Source organism: Rhyacophila brunnea, unplaced genomic scaffold (genome assembly GCF_057557595.1).
Source record: "Rhyacophila brunnea isolate RB1 unplaced genomic scaffold, BYU_Rbru_1.0 scaffold_17, whole genome shotgun sequence".
Lineage (NCBI taxonomy): Eukaryota > Metazoa > Arthropoda > Insecta > Trichoptera > Rhyacophilidae > Rhyacophila > Rhyacophila brunnea.
Window position 1 is genome coordinate 11654272 of NW_028232827.1, and position 19202 is coordinate 11673473.

Here is a 19202-nt window from a genome sequence, read left to right on the forward strand (position 1 = left end):
AACCTACAAGAATTTCCCATTCAAAATGGTAAATAATTTTCACTCCCAGTTGATAAAATCAACGTCTGTTTTACCATGAGACTTTCTTTTGTTTTCAAAGTGTTCAATGTTACCATAGCAACCGCATCGACGTCACAATCTCAAAATTCTATTCTTGTAAATAAAACTGCAAATTACATTGTTGCTGCCGGGTGGAGTAAAATCTTTTAAAACTATGATAAAGCTGAAATTGGTAATGATTGGACCCTCTGGGGTAAGTTGAGCTTAAAGTATATATTTACTAACCTATGTATTTGTGTATATATACCTAAAATAACATTGGTTATTGGTTATTGTATATTTTTATTGTAAATTTCTCCCTATTGTTATCGAAAATGGACTGTGTATCTATATATTGTATAATGAAGGCCTCCCTGTGACCACTGTAATTTTTGTTGTTGTTTTTAATATATTAAATTAGTGACGTTAAGATATTATAAATTATATTATCTCTAAGGAATTTTTAGAGTGGGAAGACAGGCATATCAAATTTCTTGTCCGAATCCATCGACGTAGAGGCCAATTCGGAAGTGAGGCCCACTCAAGGAGCCAGGATCTTGGAGTTTGAGTCAGGTGCGCTGAACGCCAATAACAAGTCTGTCAAAGCGGATGTCGAACTTTGGGATTGCAGTGGAGATCACAGGTAGGACCTACACCTCAAGACCTCAAGACACGAGTGGTGCCTACCAAAGGAGTGTCCACGTAATTTTATACTTAATTCAATCTTTTTTGTGGGATCAGTCCAAGTCGCCATTTCGTGCACTCAATATTATGTTACTCCATTCTCTCATCTTTATTTTACACGTGTTACCTTACCTAGAGTATATTATTCTAATTATTTTTATTTATCAAATCTTGGGGGACGCTCTTAAACAATTTATAATATAATATCTAATTAACTTTAAGGCGAATGCTCCGCCTACCAGAGGCATCTAGCAGAAGAATACGAAACTTGGCCTCCCCGAAATTTAAAATTCGCGTTTTTCGTTTTTTACGAAAGTTTTAACTTTTTTATTTTACGAAAATATATTTTTCTCCTTCATGTTTTTAGATTTAAAAATTCTAAACCGTCAATAAATTGTCTCAAGTGGCAAGCTTCGTATTTTTCCAATTAATTTGTTTCCGTTGTTTCAAAAATAGGCATAACATTCTACAAATTGTGCCGCTGGCAACTATTTAATATACACTTAACAAATTGATTAGAAGATTTCCTTTCAAATTTTACAACTTACTCGGTCCATTTCTCGATGCCATTTACAGTATTTTTTTGTATAAAGCCATGATAATAATATTATATTAGTGAAATAATCATAGATATGAGAAATTTTAAATGCATAAATAAATATTGTGACTAGGTAAACCGAAATTAGATATTGTATTCTAACATTGACCCCTTGTATGTGACATTCCATATTTTTGGGGAATAATAATCAGAGCGTTGGAGCGGAGCTCGGAGCAGGAGCACGGAGCACTGGAGCAATGAGTTTTTACCTGGAGCGGGAGCGGAACCGGAGCACTGAAAATTTGTAGTGCTCCACTGCTCGGATGTTTTTTTTTATTATTAAATTTTCGTCCTAAAATCTAATAAAAATAGTATATTTTGACACTTTGCAACACTGGAATTATTTGAAATATGGCAACACTGCCAAGTGATAAATAACCTCACTTTTTTGACAGAAGAGGCAAATAATGAGAGACGATTTGCTGTCGGTAATTTTGTTTAATAGTTCTTTCTATTATTTGTTTCTTTATTAAACACCCACAACAGGCCGTGAAGCCTAATAATAGTGGTAAAACTCTCAGGCTTGAGTATTTTACATATTAGATTATGTAAATATATTTTGACCTCACTGGGAATCGAACCCAAAACTCCGTGGTGGAAGGGCAGATGATGATTATTAACATTTATTAAAATTTATTAACATTTGATATTAACATTTGTATACATATACCTAATACTTATTAAAACTTTACACCCGGAGCGGAGCAGACCCTGGAGCGGAGCCGGAGCAAGTATTAGGTCCCGGAGCAGACCTGGAGCGGAGCAACTCAAAAAAGGGTCCGCTCCAACGCTCTGATAATAATACGCTTAATGCAAAAATAATTTAGTTTATTTTTAAGGTAACTGTATTTTTGTTTATATGTTTTTATAACATTTTAATTCCCCCCTGTCGAAAATATTGAATGTCAAATATAGGGTGTCAATGTTAGACGATCGAGCTTGATTTGATATAAATAAAAAGGGTTTCAAGTTATACACATTTATATTTTTTATAAAAATCGATGTTTTTTAAAATAGATATAAAAAATATTAAAACTATGAATTAGTCAAAAATCTCTTAGGTGATGCTTAGAAAACTTAATAAACTAAATTTTAATAATAAATATGACCATAAAATATATGTAAGTAATAATAGGGTGCGGTCCGATTAACAATTTCACATTTTATTACATTTTTTACAATTGTTTACAAAAGTTTATCTTTGACTTAAAATAAAAAATATTTTTCTTTTTAATGTTTTCAGATACATATTTATTCATTAATATAGTTGAAATTGTAAATTATCAAAAAAATGTCTCAAATTGCAAGCTTCGTATTTTTCCGCTAGGTGCCTCTTTAAAAAAGGCTCAGTGAAGACTTTGCCTTAAAAATGAAATTGCACTCAAATATGTATATTATCAATAAATTGTCTACAATTGCAAGTTTCATACTTTCCTGCTATGTGCCTCAGCGCATCTATTCTATATACAAGACTGCTTTCGGCCTTTACGGCAGCTAACTAGGGTAGGAAAGTATCGAAATATTAACACTTATTTTAACAATTACAATAAGTTAACCTCTGAACTGTCGAAACTGTCTATCTCACTCTAAAATCTATCGCAGCCAAGAGAGGTGCTGTTAAAACATAACACTTATTGTAACAATTACGACCTACTTATTGTAATTATTACAATAACCGCTTATACTTGGATACCTTCTGATATGATAAACTACCCTCGATAACCGCCGATAACAGCCTTGTGTATAAAATAGATGCGATGGGGCCATCAATTTTGGCTTGGCACCCTGGCGGTAACAGCAGTTGGCACTTACGTGGGTGATGGGAAAGGGTTATGTATCCATATATTTTTTTCTTTCGTTTCAGATTTGAATCATGCTGGCCTATGTTTAGAAACAATATAAATGGCGTCATCCTCGTCTGCTCTTACAACAATGCAGGCAACGCCCCAAGGGAACTCGAATTGCTTTATAATTATTTTGTATCGAAACCTGGACTGGGGCCGAAACAGTGCGTGGTATTCTTCAATACCATGGACATGCAACAGGACACAAAAGGATTACGACTCTGTGAGTTATAATTTATTAAGTATAATATTTATAATACCCCATTTATTATGTGCATGGATTTACCACCGACAGTACGTATTAATATGGCGGCCATAATAAAAAAAATGTACGTGTAAACACGTATTATCGTGAAAATCGCTAGATTGCATTCATATATCAAAAAAGTTCAGAAGCTTCTGAATTTTCACGCGACAATTGAACCGTGTAATATCTGCGCCTGTGCAGTACTACGATAATAGCGAACCTGCCGGTAAAAAAACGAACTACACCGCGCAGACTCATTTCAGGTTAACCGATTTTCACGAACTGTCAAATAGTACAATAATATGACAACATCGCGTCTCGCTTATTCTTGAAGAACGAAAATGGATGATGGAAAATGGGTCAGCACTTTAGCTATCGCGATATTTTAAAATACACTTTATTTTTGCACGTGTACAGGCGCTATAATGCCAACATTATTTTTCTATTTCGTTAAAAATACAGAAATAATATTTTGTACCTATTTACATTATAATTCAATTTATTTTATTCATTTCGTGATAAATAAACATAATTCCGACATCTTTCATATCGGCACTAAACTATTTACAGTAATATACAATGTTTATATTAATATAGTTATTAACAAGTTACTTGTTTCTGTCAATTTTATCAAAGTTATAATCTTTTATCACAGACAATAGAGGCATTCATTGTCTGTAATTTATTTATCTTACTAAGGTTTGAAAATCTGCTGTTTCCGGTAAATAATAATATCATTCTATTTTGAATTGATTTAGGTTTGTGCACTGACTAAATTTTACCACATGATTTATACTTTTACTGCCAGATGTCGATACACAATTGGTTTATTTCTGTAATAAATAATTTTCTATATCTTTGAGGAAAACATAGATGCTACTGTAGACATCTATATGACATAAATAATAAATTATTTAATACAAAAAAAGAGTTATTTTGGCAATGTAGGTAGGTACTAAAAATGTGGTTACGTAAATAACATGACAAATACAATATTTAAAGCCTTCGTAACTCTGTACCAATAAAAGTTATTTCTTCTATGCGCACATTCCAAAACATGAATACATTGGATGCTAAAGACGCACCCAGCGCGTAACGATTGAGGTGGCCATTCAATATAATTAGCATGCTATTTAAATGTGGTAATTAAAAAGTAATTATCTAGTCAGCAGTCAATGTGTTAATACATATATCCATTACAACAAGCACCTTACATCCTCTTTTATTACAACCAATGGTGGTTCTCCTTGAAGGAATTAAGATGTACCTACTTGTTTTAACAGTGAGAGTTCTGATGGTCAGTCCACAATTAGTGGTTTTCAGCGTATCGCACATAATCAATTTTCAAAAGCTTGTCTTAAAATACGAAAGAAAGACATAATAATTATAATAATATTATGTTATATAATTGGTATAATATCCATCTCACTCAAATTATTTGAATGCAACAAAACTACCATTGTGTAATTTTAAACAAAAAAGAAATGGTTTTATATTGATTGTTATTTGTTATCACATCATATGAACTCATATGCTAGAACCTAAAGCGTTGGACGGTTTTTCAATCTCTTTGGCTCGAACCATCAGAATAATAACTATTTCTTTCTGTTTGCAGCATCTACATTTGCAAAAGTGTCTCAAGTTCCTGTAAGCATTGGCGATGGTGGAAATAAACTAAGAAATGACTTTTCTAGTTTTCTAGTATCAATAATAAACAATCAAATTTAAAATATTGTTCTAATTAATAATTATTATTAAATAATGTCAGTAGGTACCATAACAATATAAAAGTTGTTGAGTATATTTTAGAAATAGATACCTAATGTGATGTGTAATATTATTTTTTACACATAAGTATAATTATCTTTAAAACGTGATAATTAATTGATACTTTTTTGAGTTTATTAGATAATAATATTGTGATGTTTTTTTAATGTTACTGTTTTAATTATACTTAAGTTATTAACAATATTACAGTAGGCGCTCGGTAATCCGGCACCTATATGTTTTTACCTATGCCGGATTGTCAGAAATGCCGGATTATTGGATGTCTATAGGAAATAATAAATTATCTGTCAAGATCAGGCACCGAACTGCCGAGCGAACGGCTCTTTGCTCTGTAATCCGGCAGTTTAACGTGAAATCTGCCGGATTATAGAGCAGGACAGCTGAGTTGCAAAATGCCGGACTATTGGACGTGCCGGATTGGTGAACACTGGATTACCGAGCGCCTACTGTATCATTATTATAATATGATGCTTATAATAATGTTAATGTTAAAGTTATAGAAAAATATTCTCTATTCTGTGGTTCGTTGATTAACAAATCATTCATAAATAATATTTTATGTACCTACTTAGCTGTTTCTCTCCAGCAGGCAATAATTTTTATGCTAATATTTATAGTGTTAAATAAACATGCAATATGTGAGCTTTGATAATAATCATATTGTACTATTTACTCAATCTAAGGTACCTATTTACAAGCAAATATTAATATTGTTATACAGAGGATTTCAGAGATATTGAAGAAAACCGAAAAATATATTTTTGGCCACAAAAAGCCAAAATCAAAGATAGGTAAGTTTGTTGATAGGTACTTACCGTTGAAAAAAAGTAAATTGATATTTTTCACAAGGAATGGTTGTTGGGCACTCGTCCAACTCAACGGAAACTCAGATTCAATAAACAAAATGAATTTTTGCCAGCTGTGGAATCGAAACTGTGATCCACGGCTTCACATATGGCTGTTCTACCAACCATACACACAAAATCGAGGAATAATACAAAAAACTTGATAGGAACAGATCTTTGTCAGATTTCCATTATAAAAACTCTATAGTATCATTCATTCTTGTAAAATTAGATAAAGTACCTAGATACCAAGGTACCTAGGTACCCATTAGGTAGGTACCTACCAAACTAATATCAATAATTATATTTCCTAATTATCGGTGTGGTGTTATAAGGTGAAGATAAAAGCAATCGAAATGGTTAATTTATATTTTTATAGATAATACGAGATACCTAATCTAAATAATTATAATTAAAAAAAACTTTTTATCATAATAATCAAATTTATTGGTTTCCATTTCAGTCGTAGGCAGCAGTGTCGCTAGTGTCGCGCGACTGCAGTGCTAGAATAGGAAGAACGGCCAAAGCCAAATTCTCTCTCCCTCTTCTACGAGAAATTCAATAGTTCCCGAATCATTGACCTGTTACCACTAAAATGCTTCAATGCTATGAGATTTTACTTCTGTAATATGGCAAAAATAATAGTCGCATTTAGTGAACTGTTAACTTAAATGAAAAACTGGTAATATATTAATTATTGATCGACACTAATTTTATCTAGAGATTTACTTTTATGCGTGATAAATCCTTAACGAATCGTCTTATGAAAAGTGATAAATTATCTACAAAAATGGCGTTATGAGGAGCATTATTTCGCTAAATCGTTCGTATGAAAAGGTGAAAATGCAAGCAGCGTCTATATCTGCGTATTTTCTAATAATACGTCACTGGGTCAGGTGTTTTTGGCTGTCATTTCGGTTGCTGAGTTTGGTAAAAGGACGAAAATCGATCGTTGTGAGAACCAAAATGGCGATTTCGCTACGATCGGGCGTTGTCTTTATGTCTATTCATTGAGACTTTGCCGTATTTTCGTTGATTTTCTTTTAAAGATTTCAAGAATTGTTATTGTTTTAATTTTTAATTTAATATATTAACAGTATGCTATGCATTCGCAGTCTTCGTAAAATATATTTTCAAGGTCGTAAATCCAGGGCCGCACCGCACCGGCCGTTTCATAATTTAATGCATGTCTATTAATTTTCAATACATTGAAATGTAAAAGATCTTCAATATGTATATTTGTTACCGCCTGTTGTAGTATTAATGCTGAGGCAGGCGTTGGTAAATTATATTGAATATTTATTACATGTCTAAAATATCACTGTATTTCATTGGTTGTGGTAGCTTTCTAGCTTGTTAACATATTGTCTTAATTTCTATGTAGAAATCACGGTTTTTATATTATGATTTTAAACTCGTATAAATTATTTTTTTATCAAATGCCTAGTATTAGTGATATGATGATTTGAAAATCAACTGTGCCTCTAAAAAGCCGTCCGCGAAATAGTTTTTAAAACACATTTGTCGGATCGCTCGTCGATTTTGTATTAAATATTAGTGTGTCTTATAAATAGTGGAACAACTTAACTTTGAATCGCGATGTCTTCTACAGCGCGCGAATTACATAGGGTAAATTCAATTATTGTTACCGTTATTATTTCCGACTGCTCTTACATGAAGCCTTTTGCATCGTTTTTTTCTCGCTCGGCGTCGCTTTAACTTATGTATTTTTTGTGTCAAAACTATCGAACTTCACGGTTATGTGGTTTGTTTATAGTTTTTTCATTCGTATTTTGAATTCTTTAAAATCAACGGTATCGACAGATCCACACATTTCATAAAAATGGAACAGTCATGAACTGCCGCGGTAAAATTTTGAATGTAGAACCAATTTTAACATAATTATGATATACCGAGACTATTAGTTTGTAAAGTCGTACAAATGTCTCGATACTTTGTAGTTATATTAGTAAACGCTATAATTATTTCGGCTTAATATAAGACTTCAAAGTATTTTTTGTAAATTTAAAAGTCAATCTGTCTATTAAGTTAGAAATCATCTAAACAATGTATTCCATATATGGATCGGTTTATTAGATCTTTGATTTATATGTATTATCTTTAGTTAGCGAACAATACTTCATTTTCGACGAAAAGTTACGTCGATTGTATCCAAGTTCATGATATATTTACCATTTTTATGTTTTCACTTTATTGGTGCTGCACAATGACGTATCTGCGTGCTGCATTATTCAGGAATGATGTAAAGAAAAACCATCTGTTTAACTCATTTTAACTGGCATTACGCTAAAATTATTTAGAATTATGAAACACACTAATCCGTATTAGTAAATGGTATTTGTGGTTAAAAGTGGTCATGTCATGATGATTATTATCTTAAATACATATAGTGAGTGGGAAATGGTTTTGAATAAGTTTCTAAATTCACGCGACCGTCCACACTATCAATAATAATACTTGTCTGGCTATAGAGATTAACATTTTCCACGGAGAACCCCAGTAGGTAGTAATTATTTTCACAAATGAACAATTTGTCGCATTAATAATTCCTTGGTACTAAACTATATTCGATACATATTTATTAAATATAAACCCTAGTGAGGCCCTGTTAAAATAATCTCTACCGAGTACCGACGACGTCACGGGCCACGGCTATTTCTACGCTGTTGCCGGACGTGACACATTTCACAAACCCAATCTGAGAAGCGAATTTGTTGATAAAACGTTTCATTTTATTTATTTACACAACGTTGAAAGCTTGATTTGTGTTTCATCCAAAAATTATTTCATGTAAACATTAGGTAGTGTGATTATTTCATAATTTTGCAGGCATCGAAACTTCTGATATAGCGTAATTTCGTCAAATTCTTAAATTTTAAGGCGATACGGAACGTACTTTTGTTCGTCGTAATAATAAATTTATCCGTTTTTCTACATGGTTAGTTACCATTAAAATTGATGTTTTAATTCATCTTAAACATTTTAAAGTGCAGGCGAAGATCCATTGAATATAATTCTACGACTAGAAGACCGCATAAAGAAATCTTAATATATTACAATCGGTCGCCATTTTGTTCATTTTATTGACCTGTGATTCGCCGCCACGCAGCACCATTTTCATTGAAACTGGGAAATGCGACGTTGCCAGATTTATTCATAATTTATTACATATTATTTTCTCAATTTGCATTAAAACTATAATGCCATTTCTAATTTGTCAAATTTATTATTCATACCTCAATTACTATTGTATTTGGTGAAAGATTGCATTTAAATATTAACTTTGCAACGTAGGTACTCTTTCGATTTCATTTCGTCATTGTTTTAGAGATAGGAAAATACCTACCTGCTGTTGACATTCAATAATTTTGCCCATGCCCCGTAGCATTATTTTTTTTATATCAGAATAGCTACCTATATAAACGTATTTCCATTAAATCATTGCGAAAATAGTTCACTAAACTGATTTGTAATCTTTTGCTATTTTAAAATCACATCTCTTGCTGTGCCATGCGCGACGTATTTCGCGAGACAGAGACGGAAAGTGGTTTCAGTATCCACTTAAATCTATTATTTTCCATTGTGTTTTGTGATTTTATAGCATTTTTATAATATTGTAATGGAACTTATTATTTGTTAGTTATGAAGGATTAATGAATGTATCTATTATAGTCAGATTATAAATAAACCAGAAAAACATTCCGTAGAAGTTTTGTAAATGACGTATCGCTATGTCAAAACGAAATTTATGAGTCAGCTGATTACCTATGACATCACGCACACCTCTACAAAGTTGTTGACATATAAAAATTAAATCGATGGGCGATTGATGAAACACGCTTTCGACCTTGAATTCAAATATGGCGTATATGCGATAATTTCCCCTCAATCCGGTATTGCGTTAAAACGACAACAATGAATATAATAGTGACTGGCCCGAAACACTTTCTTTCACTAAGTTATTGATGAAAATATTCTTTTGTATGTACTTACGAATATTATTTCGAAATAATATTAAAATAGCATCATTTTACATGAAGGTTTGTATTTTTTCAGGTTACTGTAAGCCTTCCTGCAATCTGAGATCAAATAGAATGAGATTCCATAATATTTTATAAATATGGCTGCCGTAGATATTAACAATGTGGAGGATTTGGAAGACGGAGAAATCGAATCGGATTCCGAACAACCGGCCGACGCTTCCGATCCTCCTCCGGCTGCGGCTATCGCCCCCGTTCCTCAAGGGTCTCCTGATAAAAAACGGGGTCTCGATGCTAAGGAGACAGCGACCGATGACGCCAAACGCGACAAGAAAAAGTCTAGAGAGCACCACCATAAGAGTGACAAAGACAAAATTAAGAAAGAAAGACAGCAAACTTTTCCAACTGTGCCCGGTGGTCCCGTGGAAGATGATTTTGCGGGGCACATCGAGAAAGCTATCCTCACAGCTCTCAAAAAAGGAAACGCCGACGATCATCCCAACAGAATGCGCAATGATAATGAGGATAATAATTTTTCGCATGATGATAAGAAAAGGAAACACAAGAAGAGGAAAAAACACGATCAGCCGGACAGAGAGAATTCAAAGAAGAGAAAGAAAATGGAGGAAGAGAGGGGGGATGACGACATGGACGAAGACGAGATGATGTGCGTGAGGGGCGCCTCGCCTGTCTTCAGGCAAAATGAAAAGCAAGACGGCGTCGCGTTCGAGAATTATCACAACGGGGAAGAATCGGACACGTATCTCTCAGACGGTAGCGAAGAGCTATCTCGCGCACCTCTCCGGGGGGACAGAGACCAGGGGCGGGGCAGGCCCGGAGGCGGCACAAGAGACCGCCGCCACGATCAGTCCAAGATGCGACACAACTTCCGACGAAACGACCCACACTCCATGGATAACGAGACCGTTTGCCCTTATTACATGCAAGGTAATTGCTACAAAGGCAACGACTGCCCTTACTCCCATGACGCGCAGCTCCCTCGCAAGATGGAGCTCTGCAAATTCTACCTAATGGAGTGCTGCGCCAAGAGAGACAAGTGTCTCTATCTTCATTCCGATTTCCCCTGCAAATATTATCACACCGGATTGCATTGTGATCTCAAAGACAATTGTAAATTCGCTCATGGTAAACCGCTCACTGATAATTTCATAATGATACTGCTGAAGCACATAGAGACGGCTCCCAAAGAGATTCTTGGGGACTTTCCCCGGCTGACCCGGGAGAATGCATCAGCGATGGTCGCCGATACCCAAAAAAGACTGCGACTGCAGTACAACATGGACCCACCTGACTCCGTAGAACGGAATAATACATTCACGGAAAAGCAACCTCCCGTCGAAATGATATTCCATAATGAGAAAAACAAAATGCCTAACAAGATCAGGTCCTCGAGGTGGTGTGATCCCGCTGACGACATTGTTGTTCCCAACAATGATAACATGGCCACTCAGAGTATGTTGAACGCCCAAAATTTAAACGGGGTTCTGTCGGCGAAGCAGATATCAGATCTGGCCAAGTTGGGAATAGAAAACTTGAATCAGGTCAGTCAACTCACCGTGATTCAACTCAACCGACTCGGGCTAACCATGAATCAAATCAACGAAATCCAGTTGAACACCATGAACATACAGAAACTTAGCATGATCGACGACCAGTCTTCCAGGTCTTACTTGAGCAATATCAAAGCCAACAAAGATTTAGATATGAGAGTGTCACCGGCATTGCCTGACTTGGCCGTTCGTCCCGTCGCATCGGAAACGACAGGTAAAGACGTAGACATGAGATATCTTCAAGCGTCAATACCCTTGAATGTTGATAAAGAGAAAAAGAGAGACAATTCGCCTGCCCCGTCTGATCCTCGAAAAAATAAAAATTCCATTGACATCGATCAATACACCAAAGACGCGTTAAAGTTTAGCAATATCGAAAGAAACAATGTTTCGGATATCGCGCCTACTGTTTATAAAGATGAGCGTGAGAAGCGTGTCAGCAGAGAGCAGGAAACACCTAAAGAGCTAGATGTGGATCATCGGCTGCTCAAATATGTCAGAGACGCTACAGTGGCTAATGTAAAACTGGCGAAAGACAATTACCAGAACGATTGCGATACTGACATCAGGCTGGTGAATCTGCCCGCCAAGCAGCAGGAGATGTTCTTGAGGATACAGAAAAAGAATGAGGCGAAAGAGAGAAGGCCAACCACCGATGACGATGAAGATAATTTGCAAATCGATGAGAAGTGGTATTCCAGTGATGAAGATCGTAACGATAAGGTCGTCGCCAAGATCAAATCGCCTCCTCGAATTGTTCAACCGGTGTCCGTGCCGCCCACTTTTTCGCAGATGCTTGAACCGGGCACTGTCATAACTAAACTGGGTGATCTCTCTAAAATAGACATCAGCGCCCAAGTCACAAAACTATTGACCACCATCAAGAGTTCGATACCTGCCGAAAGTTCAGATGCGCAAAGTAAGAAAGAACAGTTGAAGCCGAGAGATCCCAGAAGTCACATTAAGAAATCTCCAGAACACAAAAGTGAAGCAACAAAGAAGACGTTGCCTAAAGCGGAGGCCATTTCTATATATGATTGCATCGAAGGCGGAAGCGCTGATAGAAGACGACGGACAGATGTAGATTTGCGACCGACCAAGGACTCTGATTATAGAATTCCATCTTTCGGTGATACAGATCTCAGGCTGATGCCCAGCGGTGGAGATGTAGATTTAAGACTGGGACTCCCGTTCAAACCGCTACCTAATTACACGCCTGCTACGGAAATCGACGGCTCGATAAGTTCACACCCGCCTATCTCTTATAAAGTTCACATAGTGGATATACCGAGGCCAGATTACACTGACATTAAAAACGGTACGGTCGCATCACAGGCCGGCTGCGATCCGAGGCTACGGAAAATCTTTCGACTCTCCCTCGACGACAATCCTCTCGAACCGGAAAAATCTTCCAAGTCTACCGCGGTGAGAATCGACCCACGCAAACGGGCGAAAGAAACCAACGAAGCGGCGATATTGAAACCGCCCACTCTGGACATTCAATCCGTTATCCAGACGTCCAATTGGTACAAAGAACTCAGTTCCAATCAGAAAATTTTAGTCAACCAGCAACTCGCGACGGTCACTGCCACTTTGAAGAAGTTCTCGCAGGATACGACGCCCGGAAAAGTTTTCGATCTGTCCGAGATCCAACGTAACGAAGTCCTCTCAACAATATTCAGCAATTTAGGAGTCACTCTAGACGAGAAAGGGGAATATTCTCATGTCAAAATCCAAGAAAACTTGTCTTCCAATTCCAATATGCCCATGCCCCCTATGAACTTTAACCAGAATCCCAATGAGATGTACTCGGGAATGGTCGGGCTGATGGACATGAACATGATGGGTATGAATCCTATGAACGGTGGAAATATGAACAACATGAACAATATGCCTCCCATGAATCCGTTTGGTTTCCCCGCGGGAGACCCTCGCGGAGCTCCCGGCCTGCTAGGCATCGCTCCCAACATCCCTCATAACTTCGACAACAGCAATTTCAACGGAATGTCTAACTTCAATCCCGATAACAATTTCTCCAATAACTTTGATAACAGTAACGTATTTAATGGTCCAGGGGGTAACTCTGATTTTAATTCTGATAATAATAACTATGATGATAATAATAGTTTTTACAGTAGAAATAACAAAAAGAATGATTACAAATCATACAGGGGGGGTCGGGGCGGCGATCGCTGGAACAGGGGGAACTCTAGAGGAGGGCGGGACCGGAGAGGGTTCACGGACCGGGGGGGTTGGAAAAATGATCGGCGCTGAATCTTCCAATTGTATTTCCAATAATGACCTCTATTCGAAGTCTCCAAATAGGTAATATTAATTAATAGTAATAAATTGCTGCTTAGACTGAAACACTAGTGTGATTTAAAACTATCCTTGTGTAAAATAATATGTTATTTAGGTTTATATTATTAAGTGATTTTTTTTTACCACTTAGCAGGTATGACTGGTAACATCAATTTACAAATCTGAGATTTCGAGTAAATAATAATAATTAAATACAAGCTTTGAACAAAATTTGAGTAAAAGCCCTCCGTCGATTACGACAGCCAACTGCTGCAACTCGACCCAGCGGCTGCTCAATGAGCTAAGCACCAGACGTTATCGACGCACAGTGATCCTCTCTAACCTCCGTGAAACTTCACGCATACCTTATTCCTTCCGCAATGGTACTCCTTCTTTACTCCGTTGTGCCCTTTTTCATACTGACAGTACACAATCTACGTGGACTGCATGTGATTATACTCACCCGTCAATCGCTGCGTCGAGTTGTAGCGAGTGGCTGTTATAATAGGCGGTGACTCTAAATGAGGACAAAATTTTAAGAACATTGCTACACTTATAGTATCTATAAGAATACCTTTTTTATGTTTCTTTTTTATTTTCTAGTAGGTTACATTAAATTTGTCAAGCAGGTGCCATTTCACTGCAATAATACAGGCAATATACTTGCCTGATTTGTATTTACAAAGAACAATGATTTACTTATTAACTAACGTATTTGATGAATTTCCTCGCGTAATTATTTTTATTATTTATTTAATGAAAGTTTGTTGCGTATCGCTATGAAATAATATTATTTTTATCGGATATTGTGGAAATACCCTTGGGCCCACCACTCATTGCGACAGCTAGACGCAACCACTAATCGCAGAATGTGGCGTTCAATGTGAACATTTCAAACACACACGGGGATATTACTCTGGTGGATGAGGTAGTGTCGTACAGCCATTAATCAATGGCACTATCAAAATGATAGCTTGGTTCCAGAGAATTTATAACGTGCAATAGCATTCTTTTGAATGGCTGACGCGTGATCCCCTACATTGGCTACTTCCCGCGATTTGTAGTTGTGTCCAGCAGTCGCGATGGGCGGGCCTTGACTGAATTTCAGCATAAATATCACCTTGATTGACTTTTGTTCTCGGCAGGTTATTTCTGTAGTTTCCTAGAGATCATCGAGAAGCCCATGAATAATTTATTAAAATAATAAGATTACTAATTCTTATTTTGTTTTAGTTCAGAGTGAAAGAGATTTAGTCTCTTTTTAGCAATATGTAAATAACCCAAAATAACAATTTTAAAAAACGTTACGTTATATTAGTCTTTAGTGACAGTGAATAATGATTTTATTATGGATATTTGTATATAATGGACCTCCCAACAGATCGATTTAATATTTCATATTGAAAGGAAGTGTAATTATAGATAATTAAATTATTATTATGTAGTATTGTTTCAAAAGTTATTGGACAGCGAATGTTAGGATGTTTGTATAACAATTGTATTTATAGCTATTATAATGTTGTACCATTTATCGAAGTCTTGCCTTTTGGCTATGTAAATCATTAATTATTCATTTTTATAATAAACTATTTTTCACTTATTATTTTTTTGTTTTGGAAATATCACTTCCTATCTCTTTTATTTGAAAAAAAAAACTAATTACAGGATATTAGATGAAAGAAGATCATATTTTTTATATTTTAGTGGCAGCCGTGTTAATTGTGATACTTCATTTAATTAACTAATAATGTATATCACTATGGACCATTGTTTCTGATAATAATTTTTTTTAACTAGGTACCTGATCCTTCTAAGAAAATACAAATACTTAGAGATATATATTCCAGTTAAGTTTATTAGAAGCAAAATTTCTTTATGTAGGTACATAAAACAATTAATTCTTTGTTCAGAAAAGCTGAAGGAAGATATTATCGAAACTGATTTTAATTGGTTGCTCAGAACAGTAGGCAACATGAAACGTACAAAGTTTGAAAACCACTGCTTAGTAGTAAATGAATATGTTACAATATACCTAAACTACCTACTTTTATTGGGTTTTAAATTTAGGGTCAAGAGTATTTTAGTAGCCAGTAATAAATTAGATTTAAATTAAATCAAAATTTAACGCAGTTTAGGCGTAATTGTGTAGTCGACAGTCAATAGTTCATTTTTCCTCACTTTCATTAATTTATAGCAATATTGCCAGCTGTACTATCATTTTGGTCCACGTATTACCTATGAGTGAATATTTATAAAGTATGACAAAAATATTATAACTTTGAAAATTTGAAGTGGATGAAAAATTATATTCTGCAGTTGAATCTCAGGAAAATATTCGATCGGCAGTCCAGAAGATCTAAAAAGAATATTTTGAATAGGCACCTCAAACGATACTGTTTTTTTCTCAGAACAGATTGAAGAAAAGAAATCAATTAGCAGCTCGGAATAACTAAAAAAAGAAACTCAGGTTTTTGTAAAGGAGGAAAACAGCCAATAATATGCCTGCCAACACGTACAATATTTTTTCCAGAAATTCTATAATTTTTAGCCCTTTATCGTTAAATCTACTAAAATTTAGTTGACAAAATGGCAACAGATTTATAATGTAATAATCAACAATGTGGGAGATTCCTACTCACACATGCATGCGAAACTTGCTCTCTCAGGGTAACGGAGAAATTAAGAATAGCACATGTTAGTCATCACATGTAAAGACACGAAAAAGATCGAATGGATTGGGAGCAAATGGGAGTGTCGCTCGTAGACAAAATGACCACTGGACGAATAATACAGTGGTAACTGATACATATAAGATGGTACACAGGATTTACAAGATATTAAGGTTAAATAGTGAAAAATAAGAACGGAGAAGAATGGTGAGAGCTTAAAGAGGCTTCCATCAAGTAGTAGATTAAAACAGTCTGATGATGAATCAAAGATATTGAAGAAACCTTCTATTGCTAGACAGTGCCTAAATTGTGGTTTTCTGAATCGCATCAATATTGCTGAAGCAAGTTTGTCAGATGTGTCATTTTGCTCTGCTCTATCTTTTCAGTTTCTGTGAAAATTAATAGACCCAAAAGTTTTTTTTTACTTCACTTCATACGCGTTGCCACCATATAGAAGGTTTTTTCAGCATCTTTGGTATAGATAAATCAGTCTACAGTGGCACCACGGGCGATTTGCATGTGGATTAGTATTGTTTGCTACCGTACTAGCAATAATTATTACCAATACAACTGCAAATCGCTTTTGCCATACCCATTGGGTAGTGTGATTTACCTAATAATAGATAGATACCAAAGATGTGTGCGTGTTTCAAACTTTCTTTCTTCTTCTTCTTGGTCATGCACTCATGGCTGAGTATCGTGACCACATTTGAATTTCGCCATCCTTTGAGCGAAACTTTCTTTATCATTTAAAATATTCACTCAAATACAATATAATAAACAGTCATAAATGTATTATTTTCACAAATATATTATACAATTTTATAGATTGATAATTATTATTTATTTTAGCAATGTCTTCGTGCATTCTTCCTCGATGTTTCAGTCTTGTTGTAGAGGCCATTCAAAAGAGATAATATATTGAACACGAATATCATTGTCGCTTTCCCTTCACGGATTGTTCGACATAAATTTTATGGACGTAAAAAGTAGAATACTGTGAATACTGAATATGTTATTTGAAAGCACCTATAGTAGGTATTTTATTATTTATAGATACCCATCATGAATGAAAGATAGAACATTCATTTCAATAAATGACATGCTATAAAATTTTTACTATAATTAGTATATAATATTATAGTGTGTTTGTAAATACAAAAGGAACGCAGGTCACAAATTTGTCTTTGAGACCCAGATATTGGACTGGATAGTAAAGCAGCCATAGGAATTCTGACAATATTTATAAGAATGATGGTCGACGTTTAAAAAAACTTATGACTTGTTTTTTTCGCAACTGACAGGATATTATTATCACTCCCCTTTTTTATTTTGAGTAACATTTACTTTCGGTTAACTAGACTCCTTTTCGAAATAGGTACTTACAGCAGCGTTTGCATTCATATACATATTAGTACACTTAAATACATTATCCCTTGAGAATGGGATCAATAACAAGGACGAATCATCGACCAAAACATAAGGAAGAACACACGGTGACGAGTTATAAACTCAAACAATATTATTATTTCTATTCTATTATAACTAATGGGATAGCTATTATTCCATGATGCCCACCTTGCTTCTTTCAATAATACTATAATATTACTCCTTACGTCATTACAATTAATATTAATAATTGTATTACATACTTTCTTTTATTTTGGGATTTTTTTTATTTTGAATTCCCATTCGCTGCCGACCTTTTAATTAATATTTAATTAAGTAGGTACCACATTTAAATAACATGGTAATTATATCTAATGGCCACCTGTGGGTCTATTCTATACTTATCGAACACTAAATTGATAAATAGTATCAAACTTAGGGTAGGTTTGTATCAAAATATTAGCACTTATTGTAACAATTACACGAAGCTGGTTTTTATTGTTGCAATAAGTGCGATATTTTAACAGCAGCAAGATAGGTGCTGTTAAAATATAGCACTTATTGCAACAATAAAAACCAACTTCGTGTAATTGTTACAATAAGTGCTAATATTTTGATACAAACCTACCCTAAGTTTGATAATATTTATCACTTTAGCGGTCGATAAGCATAGAATAGACCCACTGATGGGCAACGCAACAGTTAATTTGGACATAGTGAATGGGTTAACTGTCAATTCATGGTGGACATGCATTGTATTATTAATTTAATTTAATAAAACGCAAATTTTTATAGTAATTATTCCACTTTTATTAATTATATCTGGACCAGTTTCATCTGCCTCAGAGGACATTTTCAACTAAATAATCTTAATTACCTATTGATTATTTAATTGAAATTGTCCCTCTGAAGCGGAAGAAACTGCCCAGATAATATAATAATTTTAATAAAAATGAAATAAGTACTTTTAAAATTGGCATTTTCTTAATTAAATTAATAATATAATTTGTATTTATTACCTAGGTATTTTATTTAAATTTATGCTTGCGATAGACATATTTTGACAAGTTTCAAAGATAATTTACGCCGGTTTATTTTGGGGATACTTGTTTCAAGAAATGGGGTAAATATTTTTTATCTCTCTCCTCGCTTCTAGTTGTCATGTTTTCGCCGTCAACATTCGATTGTTGGCTGTTGGCATTACTGTGTATGTATTTTCATTCGTC

General features: G+C 34.9%; 2 protein-coding genes across 4 annotated transcripts; both read left to right on the plus strand.

Moving 5' to 3' along the window:
• Window positions 1-214: 214 nt before the first annotated feature.
• Window positions 215-5140, plus strand: LOC147073680 (intraflagellar transport protein 22 homolog). Its single transcript, XM_085944671.1, has 4 exons — window positions 215-253; window positions 507-682; window positions 3186-3388; window positions 5028-5140. The coding sequence occupies exons 1-4, from the start codon at window positions 215-217 to the stop codon at window positions 5138-5140; spliced, it is 531 nt and encodes a 176-aa protein (XP_085800797.1).
• Window positions 5141-6542: 1402 nt separating this feature from the next.
• su(sable) (suppressor of sable RNA-binding protein) lies at window positions 6543-15557 on the plus strand. Of its 3 annotated transcripts, none has more exons than XM_085944507.1 (2): window positions 6543-6727; window positions 10123-15557. In XM_085944507.1, the coding sequence occupies exon 2, from the start codon at window positions 10187-10189 to the stop codon at window positions 13889-13891; it is 3705 nt and encodes a 1234-aa protein (XP_085800633.1). In that variant the 5' UTR covers window positions 6543-6727; window positions 10123-10186; the 3' UTR covers window positions 13892-15557. The 3 variants fall into 3 exon arrangements, with proteins under 3 accessions (XP_085800633.1, XP_085800634.1, XP_085800635.1); XM_085944508.1 differs by lacking the exon at window positions 6543-6727 and adding an exon at window positions 8729-8867; XM_085944509.1 differs by lacking the exon at window positions 6543-6727 and adding an exon at window positions 8929-10047.
• The last annotated feature ends 3645 nt before the right edge of the window (window positions 15558-19202 follow it).